This window comes from Schistocerca serialis, chromosome 1 (assembly GCF_023864345.2).
Source record: "Schistocerca serialis cubense isolate TAMUIC-IGC-003099 chromosome 1, iqSchSeri2.2, whole genome shotgun sequence".
In the NCBI taxonomy this organism is placed as follows: domain Eukaryota; kingdom Metazoa; phylum Arthropoda; class Insecta; order Orthoptera; family Acrididae; genus Schistocerca; species Schistocerca serialis.
The window spans coordinates 501,884,015-501,900,640 of record NC_064638.1 but is presented as its reverse complement, the minus strand read 5'-3'; the positions used below and the strand labels follow the sequence as shown (position 1 = coordinate 501,900,640).

The 16,626-nt window shown below is 43.8% G+C and overlaps 1 protein-coding gene across 1 annotated transcript in view; it reads left to right on the top strand.

Annotated features, from left to right (window-relative positions):
* LOC126474138 (obg-like ATPase 1) overlaps positions 1-16,626 on the top strand; it is a 314,868-nt gene that overhangs the window by 42,653 nt on the left and 255,589 nt on the right. The window contains exon 2 of the mRNA XM_050101582.1: positions 12,076-12,261. Within this exon, the coding sequence (XP_049957539.1) occupies positions 12,081-12,261 (181 nt within the window). The 5' untranslated portion in view covers positions 12,076-12,080. The remainder of the gene's footprint in view (positions 1-12,075; positions 12,262-16,626) is intronic.

Here is a 16,626-nt window from a genome sequence, read left to right as displayed (position 1 = left end):
GAACACAGGGTTGTCGTAGCGAGATTGAATAGTGTAATCCTCAAATCCACCAAAAATAAACAAAAAATATACCTCTTAAAGAAAAGCAGATAAAAATTCACTTGACACCTTCCTGAGAGACAATCTCCACTTCTTCCAAATGAATAATATAATTGTAGACCAAATGTGGCTTGAATTCAAAGAAATAGTATCAGCAGCAGTTGAGAGATTTATACCAAATAAATTAACAAACGACGGAGCTGATCCTCCTTGGTACACAAAACGGCTCAGAATACTGTTGCAGAAACGGAGAAGCAAACATGCCAAATTTAAACAGACGCAAAACTCCCAAGATTGGCGATCTTTTACAGACGTTCGAAATTTACTGCTGACTTCAATGGGAGATGCTTAGAACAGATTCCACGATGAAACAGTGTCTCGAAAACTGGCAGAAAATCCAAAGAGATTCTGGTCGTATGTGAAGTATTTTAGCGACAAGAAACAATCCGTGCCTTCTCTGCGCGATAGCAGTGGAGATATTATCTAAAACAGTGCAGCCAAAGCAGAGTTATTAAACACAACCTTCCGAAATGCCTTCACAAAAGTAGAAGTAAATACTACAGAATTCGGATCAAGAACAGCTGCCAACATGAGTAACGTAGTAGTAAATATCCTCGTAGTAGTGAAGCAACCTAAATCAATTAATAAAAACAAGTTTTCTGGTCCAGACTGTATACCATTAGGTTTCTTCCAGAGTATACAACCGTTTGCTCGACGAAAGCTTCGTACCCAAAGACTGGAAAGCTGCACAGGTCACACCAATATTCAAGAAAGGTAGTAAGAGTAATCCACTTAATTACATGCCCATATCATTAACGTAGATATGCAGCAGGATTCTGGAACATTTGTTGGGTTCGAGCATAATGAATTAGCTCGAAGAAAACGGTCTATTGACACACAGTCAACGTAGATTCAGAACATCTTTCTTGTGAAACACAACTAGCGCTTTATTCGCATGAAGTGTTGAGTGCTATTGAAAAGGGATTTCAGATCGATTCCGTATTTCTGGATTTCCAGAAGGCTTTTGACACTGTACCACACAAGTGGCTTGTAGTGAATTTCGTGCTTATCTAATATCGTCTCAGTTACGTGTCTGGATACGTGATTTCCTGTCAGTGAGGTCGCAGTTCATAGCAACTAACGGAAAGTCATAAAGTAAACGATTTGGGAGACAATCTGAGCAGCCGTCTTAGGTTGTTTCCAGATGACAATGTCGTATATGGACTAATAAAGTCATCAGAAGATCAAAACAATTTCCAAAACGATTTAGAAAAGATATCTGAATGGTGCGAAAATCGACACTAGACCCTAAATAATGAAAAGTGTAAGGTATCCACATGATTGCTACAACTCCATTAAACTTCGGTTACACGATAAATCAGTCAAATGTAAAGGCCATAAATTCAACTAAATACCTAGGAATTACAATTACGGATACCTTAAATTGGAAGGGACACATAGAAAATGTTGTGGGGAAGGCTAACCAAAGACTGTGTTTTACTGGCAGGACACTTAGAAAATGTAACAGACCTACTAAGGAGACTGACTACACTACACTTGTCCGTCCTCTTTTAGAATACACCTGCGCGGTGTGGGATCCTTACCATATGTGACTGATAATGTACATCGAAAAAGTTCAAAGAAGGGCAGCACGTTTTATATTATTGCGAAATATGGGAGAGAGTGTCACTGAAATGATACGGGATTTGGGGTGGACATCATTAAAAGAAAGGCGTTTCTCGTTGCGACGGAATCTTCTCAAGAAATTCCAATCACCAACATGTTCCTCCGAATGCGACAATATTTTGTTGACTCCGACCTACATAGGGAGAAACCATCACCACGATAAAATAAGGGAAATCAGAGCTCGTATGGAAAGATGTAGGTGTTCGTTATTTCCACGCGCTATATGAGACTGGAATAATAGAGAATCGTGAAGGTGGTTCGATGAACTCTCTGCCAGGCACTTAAATGTGATCTGCAGAGTATCCATGTAGATGTAATGTGAGTGAGTGCGATTTATTGGCAGAACACTTAGAATTTGCAGTACGTCTACTACAGAGACTGCTTACACGACGCTTGTCAACCCTCTTCTGGAGCACTGCTCTGAGCTGTGGGATCCTCATGAGATGGGACTGACTGAGGACGCCGAAAAAGATCAGAGAAGGGAGCTCGTTTTGTACTACCGCGAAGTAGGGTAGAAAGTGATACCGACATGATACGTTAATTGTGGTCGTAATAATCAAAACAAAGATTTTTTTCGTTGCTGCAGGGTTTTCTCGTGTAATTTCAGTTACCAACTTTCTCATCCAATTGTGAAAATGGTATTTTAGCACCCACCCACATAGGCAGAAATGATCATCATGGTAAGAGAAAGATTTAAGTGTTCGGGTTTTCCACCGCGCGATTGGAGAGTGGAACGGTTGAGAAATAGCTTGAAGGTGTCAGGCACTTAGTTGTGAATTGCAGAGTAATTATGTGAACGTAGATGTAGATTCGTAAGCATCTTTGCGTCACATTGCTGCAGTATCTACAGACTATGCCATCCGGTCATCAATTGACAGTCCGCCCCAATAGCTGAATGGTCAGGCTGGAGAGGGAGATTTTCTCTCCTCAGGGATTGGGTGTTGTGCTGTCCTCATCATCATTTCATCCCCATTGTCGACGTGCAAGTCGCTCAATGTGGCGTCGCACCCAATAAGACTTCCACTTGGCGGCGGAACTTCCCGACTGGGAACTCCCGGCTACTGACGCCATACGCTCATTTCCATCATTTGATGCTAGGGAACAACATAGCGTGGTATGTATTATCGCTATGCGCAAGACAACGCTGGCTGCACATTGTGCAGCTAACGAGTCGGCATGGGGTGCATGTTCAGCTACGACCGAGGTGACTGAACTGTGACGAACCTCGCTCAACCTAGTATCGGACAGTATTATATTAGTCTGAACTTCCTGGCAAGGAGCTAGACACAGAACCATGTCCCAGATTGAAAAATTTTGGTATAAGTTATGTTGCATTATTAGCGGAGAATATTGCTCTGTTAACTAATGGACCAACCGGCATTTGTAACATTGGTTCAGTTTCTACTGACGCTGGTTTTAATGTTGTCTAGCAGCGATTACATACATTTTCATCTCAAAATGAGTGCAGAATGAACTATGCAAGATATCTGGTGGCAAGTTATGAAGCAGCTGTTAAATGTGATTTCTGGAAAACAGTCTCAGAGCGGACGGAATCTGAGTATTAGGCACGTTACTAGTCTTTCAAAACAGCGGAAACTATCCGAAATATGTTTCCCAAGTTTTCTTAGCTTCATCAAAGCCAGAAATGTAGGTCTTAATGCTGTTGGTGGAATATTGTCCCGCTCTTACATGCACTTCAGCAAGTAGCTGTGGTGTTTTTGTAATATCTCAAACTGTAACTGAATTTTCTGTTTTCTACTGCTGCTGCCGCAACTCGTAATAAAATTTGTATCCATGATAGACTAATGACATTCCAGAGTTTTGAGTTCACCATAACCACGTTTGTGTCGTAGCCTGACACAAACTAGGCAGGTCACTCTTACAATTGAATGGTTGTGTGGATGCCAAGATATACGATAAGTCGATGGCCGAAATCACAATAAAGTGTGAGCATTATAAATGCGAGTAATATGAACACAAATTAAAGCAGTAAACAAAACCAGAACCGTCTTTCAATAAAAGGCAAAATTTGGAACCTTGTTGAGGTCCGAATAGTGAGATATATGTTGTATTCGTGAATATATGTAAAAAAAGGTTTCAGTGACGAGATACAAACTGCCAGTTCACCTACCAAGTCGGTTATTTATTTCCTGTACCGGTCCAACGGGAATCCGCATGGGACTTGATTGCTGCGACCCTTGGAGTCGGTGGAAAAGCGAACTACATGCCACACAAATGTCGCCACCTTCAGTCTGTCTCCACATCGTTGGAGTATCAGAATTTTAAAGAAGCTATCCAGTCTCTCTCCACAAGTCTTAGTTGTTGGCATACCGTAAGGCTCAGGTCCCCCCCCCCCCTCCCCCTCCCAGATGGTTTATCTATATGCAACACCCATAGCTCTGTATGTGTTAAGAGTGATGTGGACAAGGGCACCTACATAGAATTCAAATGTTCAGGAACTGCATCAGATAGTAGTAAGAGGGGCATTGGAGGTATTCAAAGAAAGGTACACGCATTGTTACAGGTTTGTTTGACTGATAGGAAAACGGCTCAGAAATGCTGACTGAACTGAACTGGCATAAACTTGAGAAAGACGCAAACTATCCCGCAAAAATCTACTTCCAAATTTTAAACAACTACAGACTGGTGCGTATTGCTCCCTTTGTGTCCACGAAGGTAAGAGAGACTTATTATACATTGGCGTTAGATAGAAGCAACCTGTAAAAAAAACTGGCGACTCGCCTCTGAATTACTTCGATTTCTTCCTTTTATCCGACCTGGAAGGTATCCCAAAGCGAAGAGTACTCAATAATGGGTCGCACAAGTTTTCCTCTATTGATGAGCTACATTTTACATAGAATTCTCCCAATAAACCGAAGTTAGATAATCGCCTTCCCTCATCGACGAGACTCTGCCAAGTAGCATACCACTAATACTGTATTCGAACATTACAGGACTAATTCTCCCACTCATCTGCATTAACTTACATTTTTCTACGTTTTGAGCAAGCTGCCATTCATCACATCAACTAGAAATCTTAACCAAGTCATCCTGTATACTCCTTCATTCGCTCAACGACATCTTCGCGTAAACCACAGCTTCGTTAGCAAAGAGCCTCCGATTACTGCTCACCCTGCCCGTCGATGCCCACCTCTACGACGATTGGTGGGATCTGGGTTCAAGTTTCCCACATCTCGCTCGATGACGTCACTGATTTATCTACAACGTCGAGGTCAGCTGTACTTGAATGCTTCACAAGAACCCTCGTATGGAGTGTTCATCAATTTTGGCACAGTTCGGGATCGATGGTTCTTTGTCTACACGAAGCTGCAGGCGAATAAATAGATGCAGATACTTGGACTGCAATGGTCTACGTCGTTCGTCGGTGAGAGACGATGGCAAACGTATAAGGCCCCCATTTTATCTTCGGAGTGGTACATCCTCCACACTAAAATACCTCCACTGACTGCAATAAAAATGCTCTGTTAGCAAGTGGGAAGCATTAGCTAATAAGTGTTTTGATTTAATTGTATCCTACGACGGACGTTTACTGTATCTCATCATCGAGGCAATCTTCTTCCGTGCTTCGAGTGTCCATAGTCGGTGTTGCTACTCCCTTACTAAACACAGTGCTCTGAACGTACATCGCAGCAAGTAGATCGCTCTGAATAATATGACGGCTCTCTTATTTTAGTTGTCGTCCAGCATTAAATTGGCGAGTGACTGGAATCACTGTGGTCCGAATGTACATTTTTTCAGTCCGCATTAGTCAGCGGTGATCTCTGTCGCCAGCACGTGTTCCCTGTGGAAACTGACTTGGAACATAAAAAGCCGTTTGCGGGTGCCTCGGAGCTGGAATGTCCCTATGTCGGACACCCACGTTCTGGCCGTGATCAAATGGACTCATTTTGTGTGTTTTCTATATTCTGCGCTCGGTTCTCAATCGTCTGCCAGTGCAAAGACCTGAAACTTCCCTGTCACGTGACTAACAGAACTACAGTGCGCCGTGGCAACGCGGGCGATGTCTCACCAACATAGCAGCTAACTGTAACTCCGTCGTAACTTGCATGAGTATACATTTCTGTCGATGAGATGGTAAGCGCTGGGCTCCTTTCGTTTCCTCACATACGTGCGTTTGTGTACAATGCGTCCGTTACTTAGGCAAAGAGTTCATAGTATCACTTTCAGGCTATTTATCGAACGTTCCACATTCGAACCGCGCATGAGAAAAATGAAAACCTGAAATTTTGCGTGTGTTTTCTGACTTATTTTATTACGGTACTCATTTCTCCATCTGTAGGTGGGAGTAAGAAAAGCAGAAGAAAAGTTAGCGACCGGACGTTCATGAAAAGATCTCACCGCAACGATAAACACCTTTGTTCTAGTAAGTGCCACCCCACATCTCTCATATCATTGACTCTCTCTCTCCCTGTTTCGTGATAGTAATAAAACGAGCTGCCCTGCTGTCGACTTTCTGCATGTCCTCCGTCTATCCTCTGTGGTAAGGACATAATTCGGCGCAGCAATACTCCAGAAGGTGGCGGACATGCGTAGTGTAGCCAGTCTGTTTAGTGTATTTGTTGTATCTGTTAACTGCTCCCAGTAACACACAGTCTTTGGTTCGCCGCCTCCATAACACTTTCTGTGTGATGATTCCCATTTAAGTTATTTCTACTTGTAAACCATAGGTAATTAGTTTAATCTATAATCTTTAAATTCGAGCTATTTAGCGTGTAGCAGAACTGTAACGAATGTTTTCCAGTACTCATGTGTTGGACTTTACACTTGTATTGTTTGGGGCGAATTGTCAGTTTTCGCATCATGCCGATCATCTCGTTATAAGGGGCCCGTGCGAACTTCCCCTCACCAATTTTATTCATTTTGATAGCTTGTGTGGGGCACGACTAGGACACCAGCATATGTAAACAGGAATCGTTTTCGAGAAAATAGAGTGCGAAAATTTTTGACGTGCTTTCATACTTGCGACTTAAAGCGTCCGCAGCTGAGCAAGTAAACGTTTAGCTTCTAAGCGCGAGATGTCGGCATCGAATCTCGCTGTCGCCACTGACTTTCATTTTAATTGCAACGGAAACTTTCTGACATGGAGATCGTCTCCCAACGTGCACTATTGAAGTAACACCTCCAAAATGTACTTTATTAATGCAGCCTTGCGACGTTTATTTTTACAGGCAGATGAAGAACCTTTTATAACTACTACAAAATTGCTTATAAATCATAGAGAAGAGAGGGAGTTTGAAGAGATTACTGCATAAAAATTCAATCAATCATACACCATTAGTTACGGGTATCAGTGTTCGGTGACGTGCTTCTATATACATGGTATGCCGCGAATCTGTGTAATGATCAAGAACCGTTCATGAATGTAGACGAAGTTTCCAAGTTTGTTGTGCAATAGGCACACCGAAAAGACCATTGGTATGAAAAAAATCGGCGTTCATTACATGCTCTACATGTCGGAATATTACTGTTTTCCTTGTTTTAGGATCAGTAGCATCCTGACTTGTGCCGTGCGGCATAGATTACATATTATACTTGTCACAGATGTAAATACAATAATATGAACAAAATGACTAAGCTGATTTGATAGAATGTTCTCTCCCATCCTTTCTTTATTTCCAATCTCTCTACGAAAAAATTCTTCCTTTTTTCAGTATAAAGATTATAAATGATTAATTAGGTATTGGCAATTTGCACAATTGTTGTTTGAAATACGTGTAATTAAAAAAAAGTAAATACAGTGAGATTCGTTCCAGAGACCTCGCACTTCTGATTGGTTGGTTGATTTCGTGGAAAGTACCAAACAGAGAGGTCATCGGTCCCCTCGGATTAGGGAAGGATGAGGAAGGAAGTCGGCCGTGCCCTTTCAAAGGAACCATCCTGGCATATGCCTGAAGTGATTTAGGGAAATCACGGATAACCTAAAACAGGATGGCCGGATGCGGGTTTGAACCGCGACCCTCCCGAATGCGAGTCCAGTATGCTAACGACAGCGCCACTTCGCTCGGTCCGCGCTTATGAAACTAGGCGCTTACTCGCTACGCTGCGGAGCGCCCAAGTGTTAGTAATCGTATAAATTACACATATAAGTACGCCTGAAAATTTCAAACTCGATTTTCTCGAAAACGGTCGAGAGTGGCGTCTTCCTGTTTACATATGTTAAAATCCTAGTCGTGCCTACGCATCCTGTCGGTATGAATCAGTTCGGTGAGGGGGAGTTTGTATGGTCCCCTTGTTAGTGTTAATCCAGTATAGTACGGATTCCGCTGTACTCAAGATTCGGCAAATTTATTTTTACTTAACTTTGCGGGCGGATGCCCTTCCAGTCGCCTCAGTCGCCATTTACCTGGGGGAAGTCTTGTGCACCACCTGTCCGTGAATCGTATAAACTTTTTTCTGTTTGTGTGACGTATTTTCTGAGGTGGAAATTGGGGGACCAATCCAATATTTGCCTAAACGAGTGTGGAAAACCCTTTGAAAACCACTCTGTCTGGCTGATGCACCAACCACGGTCGTTAATCAACCGGACTTGGTCGATCCGGGTCTGCCTCACCTTCCTGTTTCTTAACCGAACGTGCTGCGAATTACTCTTAGCAGTAGCCCTTTCGCGTCATGCACACATATATATCAGTAAGATGCGACGACCGCAGATCCAGTCTTTCCATGCGGGTGCACACCAAGCCCCGTCTCTTGCGGGAAACGGTAATGGCGAGTGAGGGGTTCACGGGTAGGTGACGCTACGCTGCGCGTCGGGTGGGAAGCGAGCTTGGATGGCCGAGGCGGTTAAAGCGACCGCTCGCGTTAAGCGGGAGATGCGGGTACGAGTCCCGGCAGTGCTCAAATTTTCTGCTGTTGCCATTGATTCCCTTCAATGCCCAAATGAGGCTAGTGTAATTTAAAAACTTTGGAATCATGCAGATATCTTGTGACAATAAAAATCGTTCTGATGTTCTATTGATTTTACTAGACGGCCAGCGATACCATCATTAAGAGGGCTGCTGACGTTGTCACATTAATCGTTTATATGGATTAAGAACAACGGAGAACATGTAACATTTCCTTGGCGAATCCCATATTCGCTTCGGTTTCGTTAAATGATTTCCAGTCAGTTACTACGAACTGTGACCTTCCTGAAAGGAGATAGGCCGGCCGGAATGGCCGAGCGGTTCTAGGCGCTTCAGTCTGGAACCGCGCGACCGCTACGGTCGCTGGTTCGAATCCTGCCTCGGGCATGGATGTGTGTTTCGTCCTTAGGTTAGATAGGTTTAAGTAGTTCTAAGTTCTAAGGGACTGATGACCTCAGATGTTAAGTCCCATAGTGCTCAGAGCCATTTGAACCATTTGAATCTGAAAGGAGATAACGATCCAGTTGCACCACTGAGACTATACTCCATAGGCACGCAATTCGTTTAGAAGTTGCTTGTGAGGAACTGTATCAAACGCCTCGTGGCATTGTATAAATATGTATCAGCTTGAGATCACCTGTCGATAGACTCATTACTTTGTGCCAATAAAGAGCGGTTTTCACAAGCTCGACATTTTATGAACCTTTTCTGGCATTAGGAGAAATAAGTCATAATAAACTAAGAAAAATCAGAGCTTGCACGAAAAAAATCAGGTGTTCATTTTCCCCACGTGCTGTTGCAGAGTGGAACGCTCGAGAAATCGCCTGAAAGTGATTATAAGAATGCTCTGCCAAAATTGCAGAGTAATCATGTACAGGTATATATAGATGATTATCGTTACATTCTTCTAAGATTTATTTCTTAGGCTTTTAGGAACAAGTGTCTTCAAGAAACGTAAGAGATACAATACTTCTATCATCACATTGTGATGAACTAACAAGTCTGGCATAACACCACCGGAAAACTGGTGATAGTAAAGGATTGTTGGATGACTAATCGCTGAATGGATGTCGTACTTGACAGCGAACTGTTAAAGAGTTCGATTCATGCTCGATGCTATAATTTTTTCTAGTGTTCTGCTGTTTCTTTCACCTCTGGCAGAGCTCTGCATATGTGGAAAACTCAGTTTCTTGGTTAAATAGTATGTTTGCACGTAACAGGCAGAATGTGTCATTTCATAGGTTGTGGGAAGACAGTTTTACCATTCCTGCGAAAGCATTGTGATATTTAAGAAAACAGTTTTAAGGTTCTTTATTGCTTTGTTTACTGTATTAGAGGACTGTTGGAGAGAGTGGCGTACGGCTCGATTGGTACCGGAGGCTTAAGCATAACGGTAACTAACTGGTAGAAAATACGAGGGTATCGGGAGAAGCGCAGCACTTTCGAGTGAAAGCGTTGCTGACGGTGCAGTTACAGCAAAATAAATATTTTTGGAAAACATTGTTAGCAGAAATAAATAGTACCTAGCATTTTGATAAACACTTTGAAATTACCGTAACGCGACGTGTAAAATTCGTTGTAGCCCTCTATACGAAAGTGAGAGGCAACAAATTCATCTAGTGTCAAGTATTTTCAAGTGTTGAATCAGAAGAAATGCCTAGCATATAAAAACTAGAAGGTATGCTCATTGTGATGTGATAAATTAGTGAACAAGGTATTCACAAAAAGTATCACCAATTTAGTAGCAAAAACATTGAGTTTAATCAAACAAGAGGAACAAACTTACATCAGAACGAACTATAGCATTTACAAGGCATGAGAAAATAAGAAAGGAGGAGGTGCAAGGTGCTGTATGAAGTAAGGGGAGAAATAACTTGACCAGAGACACGTGCCTTTGTGGCAGCAAGATTTAAAGCGCGAGCTGTTGCACTGTGATGAAACAACAAAGCATCTTTCGACGTTTCTCACACGCAAACCGTATCTCATGGCGCTTTTTTATGGGAAGTTTACCTCATAGTTTTCAGTATTCGCATGCTCTTTCGCGAGATTAGCATATCAATATAAAATTACATTAACTCCCAGACAGATAAAAAGTCTGCCAACTCTTGAGAGTAAAAAGAAAATTATTCTTTATAAATGCGTGAAAGTAAAAAATCATAGCTGTTGACCTCCCTTTCAAGTATCGACAATAACTTAAAAATCGTGTGAATTGCGCAGCATTGATTCAGCGCAGCTGCTTAACTATCGCCGAATGTCTTGGTCATAACATAGTCTCTCAAGCTCGAACTCGGCCGTCTGCTGTTACACCTAAATTTCCTCACGTCGGCAGTTTACATGCGAATCTGCATCTCTCTGCTGATGTACCTATACGCACTGCTAATTGTGATGATTGCTCCATAATTAGGGACCAACTCGAGCTCATCGAACGCCTTAACATCTAGCATGGGCGGAACCACGTCTTGTGGTATGAGAATGGGGTTAACTCGGCCAATATAATGACACCCGCAGGCGCGTATATCAGTTGGCCTAAGGCATCGTCTAATGAAGAAGAGAGGTTGGGATGCAAAAGTACAGGCAATATCGACACGTTATTATAGCTATAAGCCCAATTCTTAGGTCTTCCTTGGCCCCACAGCCAAAATACTTACCTCTCTCACTCTCCCGCTCCTTTTTTTCCGTTTTATTCTGATTAAGCCACGCCTGGCGAGCATTAAATCTTGGGGCGTAAACTTCGGCGGGCAGCCTTCGGCGGCGTTTGCCGCCAACGCAAGCTGGAAAAAAAAAGTAGATACGATTTCCGCCACATATGTAAATTTTCAGTGGAAGAACTTGGTGCTCTCCGTCAAGAAATTGTGATTGGCCGTAGTTGCTCTCCATTTATAAGGAATCTGGTTTCTAAATTAGACGTTCGGCGTCGGCAGAGAAGACCAAGCGGGCGGCGCCGTAATTACATTAATACTGTTTCTTTCTCTTTTCCACCCCTTCCTTGTCCCTCCTCCCCCAGCCGACCTTCCCGGCCCATTCTTCGGCAATCGGGATTGCAGACTCCGTATCGAAAGGTCCAGCATTACGCCGGCCATTAAATGCCTTCTGGCTCCGGGCACAGTGAACGTACGTACGCGCCCAGATTAAAAGATCTCCATCCCTCCATCTCCTCGTTATACGTTCTCCGGGCGAGGCTGGCGGAAGGAGCAGGTGGATGGATGAATTTGTGTAGGGGGCGGGAGAATGGGCGGCGATCAGCGAAGGGGGCAGGCAGGCCCAGCGCCGGAGCGCGGAGACGAATGGGTCATTGCGCAAGAAAGTATAACTTGCGTGGCGAGCCGAGCCGAGGGGGGCTGTGCAGTCGGCGGTGATGGGCGTGTCCGGTCGAGGAGGGCCGATTGCCCGGGGCCTCGCCGTCCCTCCCGATTAGCATATCCAGCGGACCTGCCCTTCCCTGCGTCCGTGTGCGCTCTCCTACACTGTGTGCGTGCATTTGTTTCAGCATCCATGGCGCCCAAGAAGGTAGAGGAGCCCGAGAGGAAGCCGCTCATTGGCCGCGTGGGCACCAATCTCAAGGTGGGCATCGTCGGCATCCCCAACGTCGGCAAGTCCACCTTCTTCAACGTCCTCACCAAGAGCCAGGCGGCCGCCGAGAACTTCCCGTTCTGCACCATCGATCCCAATGAAAATAAGTATCTCCTCCTTTCAGTTTCTTTTGTAGATATTTTGATGCTGTATTGTAGCGTTGCCGTCTCCGACAATCTAGCTTTCATCGCCGACTTCGACAACGAGGATTGAGACGTTCCCACCATTGGATTTCAGATATAGAGCGTGGTAGATGATGAACAAGGTGGCGCAATGGTAAGACCCAGAATTTGCATTCAGGAGGACGACGATTCTAAGCCCCCGCTTGAACTTCCAGATTTACTTTTTCCTTAAGTCCCGTAAGGTAACTGCCGGGATGATTCCTTTGCAAAGGGCGCAAGCGGATTTACTCCCCATCGCTCCTAAGTACCAATTTACGCTTCATCTCTAATAAAGTCGTCGACGAGAAAGTACACATTAATTTTCTGTCCTTTTCAAGGAACTTACCAATGGAATCCTTTAAAACCAAGTTTAATGCAGGAAAAGAAAAATACGCAGAAAATTCTGATTGCTTAGCTACATGTCAAGTTTAATGACGAATTCTTCTGATTCCCTTAAAGTTACCCGATTTTATCGTAATTTCATGACATGAGAGCTGATTAGCTGACCAGGATTTCAGTTGGGACAATAATTTCTAGAGAGCAATTATTTCAGCGACTGACAATCCAGACACGTCTCATGGCTCGAATGGAGGCTTCAGTAATCGAATAGCCTTTCTCCTCATAATAAACTGCAAGTTTTGCTACATTGGTATTCTGTGAGTTCGTCTGTGGAGAACAGATACTTAGGAGACATGTATCAGCACGTATAATCCTTGCATCAACCCGTGAAGCGTTCATAAAAGCCCATTTACTTAATAAGATGACTACCCGCAAATTGCAAGGGTATGAATCCCTATTCAGTACGAACTTTGTCAGGAAGTTCCATTACAGGTAAACCCATATTAGGATGAATTATTCATTCTGCGAACTTTAAACCAACTGTATTGGGAGAAGCATGTCTTAGTGGTCGGAACACAATTGATGAAACGTCACCACGATTTGAAAGTGACAATTTGACATTGCACTGGAGCTCTGAGTATGGAACTGTGCTTCGAAATATACATTAGCGGTTAATAAGAATAATATAAAGGAAGGATTATTGGAGTTGAAAGTCCCGTCAATGACGAGGTCATTAAAGACATGGCGTATGATTGGGGAAGAAAGTCGGCCGTGTCCTGTTCGAAGGAACAATCCCTGCATTTGCCTTACGTGATGTAGGTAAACTAAAAAATTTTGAATTGACGTCCTCCCCAATGAGAGTCCATGGTCTTAATCACTGCGCCACCTCGCTAGGTGTAGTATTTTTAATACGGTCGATGGTATTTATCATTTGATATCCCTCACGTTCTCAGGTTGCCACGAAAAACATTCTCTATCACAAAAATGAAGACTCAGATTTTTTAAACTTTAAAGCAGACCAGACCGCTATGGTAGCAGATTCGAATCCTGCCTTGGGCATGGATGTGTGTGATGTCCTTAGGTTAGTTAGGTTTAAGTAGTTCTAAGTTCTAGGGGACTGATGACCTCAGAAGCTAAGTCCCATAAGTGCTCAGAGCCATTTGAACCATTTTTAAAGCAGACCAACAATCCCCTGGTGCAAATTATGAAAAGTTTCATTAGAATTTGTACAAGAGAAAAAATAAAATTACTGTCAGAATATCATTCCTCGTACCTTACTAAATTTCTCATAGCACTAAGTTCTTCAGCATATTTGGTTTCAAAGAATAACGTAAACGCGATCTGTAGAAGCCTTTCGATTGATAGGTTTCAGTGTGCAGGGGAATAACAGCTGTCCGACAGATTTCGACAAAGAATGCCAACACTCACTTTGTCCCATCTCTTTTTACTTTTTCCATTGTGAAACGTGAATTGCCATGGGGAGAAGATAACTGATTCCACTGGCGCAACATTGGAACATGTCGTACACTATCAGGGTTGACAGTCCGTCGCCGTTTATTACGGCATGGGTTACGTGCTCGCCATCCACTTCTCCGCATACGTTTGACGAATGTGCAAAAACATGCTAGATAGCAGTGGTGTATGGAGCAATGTCACTTGGGACGGGAATGGCATCAGATAGTGGTTACGGACGAATCCAGGTTCTGTTTACGTGAAAATTATCGCCCTCATTTTGGTTCGCCGTGGACAGGGAGGAGCGGCATCACAGTGACGACATTGTCACAAGACATATAGCGCCACATCAAGGCCTTATGGTATGGGGTGCTGGATGCCATCACGCATGGAACAAGCTACGAGGGCCCGTGGCGCACCGTGTGCCTTCTAGACAACAGCTAACATGCTGAACCGAGATGTCTCAAATGCAAATCACTTTTGCAGAACATACTAATCTGCATGTACTGTGAATATGAACGCCATATCTCTAGTCGTTCAAGGTGTTCTTTTTTTTTAACATGAGTGTATAAACATAAGTTATTGTCACAGAAGCACGGCAAGACATTGTGTTATCGACACGTTGAAATATTTCACAACACACTTCAGCCTGAAAGACTCAAGTTTCTTGAACGGTCGGTCTCTTGCTAAATTCAAAAAATTAGTTGCTTACAAGACATGACTAACTGGTTTTTGAATTACCTTTGAAAATCCCACAAGATACTGTGCACCCGCCGGCCGTTGTGGCCGAGCGGTTCTAGATGCTTCAGTCCGGAACCACGCGACTGCTACGGTCTCAGGTTCGAATCCTGCCTCGGGCATGGATGTGTGTGATGTCCTTAGGTTAGTTAGGTTTAAAGTAATTCTAAGTCTAGGGGACTGATGACGTTAGATGTTAAGTCCCATAGTGCTCAGACCCATTTGAACTGTGTACCCAAAATAAATAATTGTGCATGTAGTCATTATTTGGCTGGCTCTGAGCACTATGGGACTCAACTGCTGTGGTCATAAGTCCCCTAGAACTTAGAAATACTTAAACCTAACTAACCTAAGGACATCACACACAGCCATGCCCGAGGCAGGATTCGAACCTGCGACCGTAGCGGTCGTGCGGTTCCAGACTGTAGCGCCTTTAACCGCTCGGCCACTCCGGCCGGCTAGTCATTATTTCTTCATGAATTTAATACAGATGGTGTTAGAAGATAGTAACACAGTGTTCAAATGTCTACTACAGAGAGTTTGTACATAAACAACAACAACAACGACGACGACGACGGCGACGACGACAATACCACACTGTTTTCAGGTATGAGGAGTAGGATGTGGGTAATCATCGTAGCAAGTGAGTATGGTATTAACAGCTGTTCTACACTGAAGTGACAAATGGCATGGGATAGCGATATGCTCATATACAGATGGCGGCAGTATCGCGCACACTAGGAATAAAAGGACAGTGCATTGGCGGAGCTGCCATTTGTACTCAGGTGATTCATGTGGAAAGGTTTCCGACGTGATTATGACTGTGCGACTGGAATTAAAAGACTTCGAACTCGGGATGGTAGTTGGAGGTAGACGCATGGGGCTTTCCACTTCGGGAATCGTTAGGGAATTCAGTATTTCGCTATCCACAGTGTCAAGAATGTGATGAAAATACCATATTTCAGGCATCACCTCTCACCACGGACAACGCAGTGGCCGCCGGCCTTCAGTTAACGACCAAGGCAGCGGCGTTTCGGTCAGTGCTAACAGACAAGCAACATTGTGTGAAATAACCGCAGAAATCAATGTGGGACGTACTATGAACGTATCCTTTAGGACAGTGCGGTGAAATTTGGCGTTAATGGACTGTGACAGCGGTCGACCGACGCGAGTGCCTTTGCTAACAGCACGATATTGTCTGCAGTGCCTCTCCTGGAGTTGTGACCATATCGGTTGGACCCTAGACGACTGGGAAACTGTGGCCCATCAGATGAGTCCCGATTTCAGTTTGTAAGAACTGATGGTAGAGACCGAGTGTGGCGCAGATCTCATGCAGCCGTCGGCCCAAGTTGTCAACTATGTATTGTTCACGCTTGTGGTGGCTCGGTAATGGTGTGAGCAGTGGTTACGTGGAATGGACTGGGTCATGTGGCCCAGTTGAATCGATCATTGACAGGAAATGGCTGTGTTCGGCTACTTGGAGACCATTTGCAGCCATTCATGGACTTCTTGTTCCCAAACAACGATGAAATTTTATGGATGACAATGCGCCATGTCACCGAGCCAAAATTGTTCGCGATTGGTTGTAGAATGTTCTGGAAAATTCGAGCAAATGATTTGGCCCCGAGATCGCCCGGCATGAATCCCACTGAACATTTATGGGACATTCGAGAGGTCAGTACAAAAACCTGCACCGGCAACGCTTTGGTGATAATGGATGGCTATACTGGCAGCGGGGCACAATATTTGTGCAAGGGACTTCCAGCGACTTGTATCCA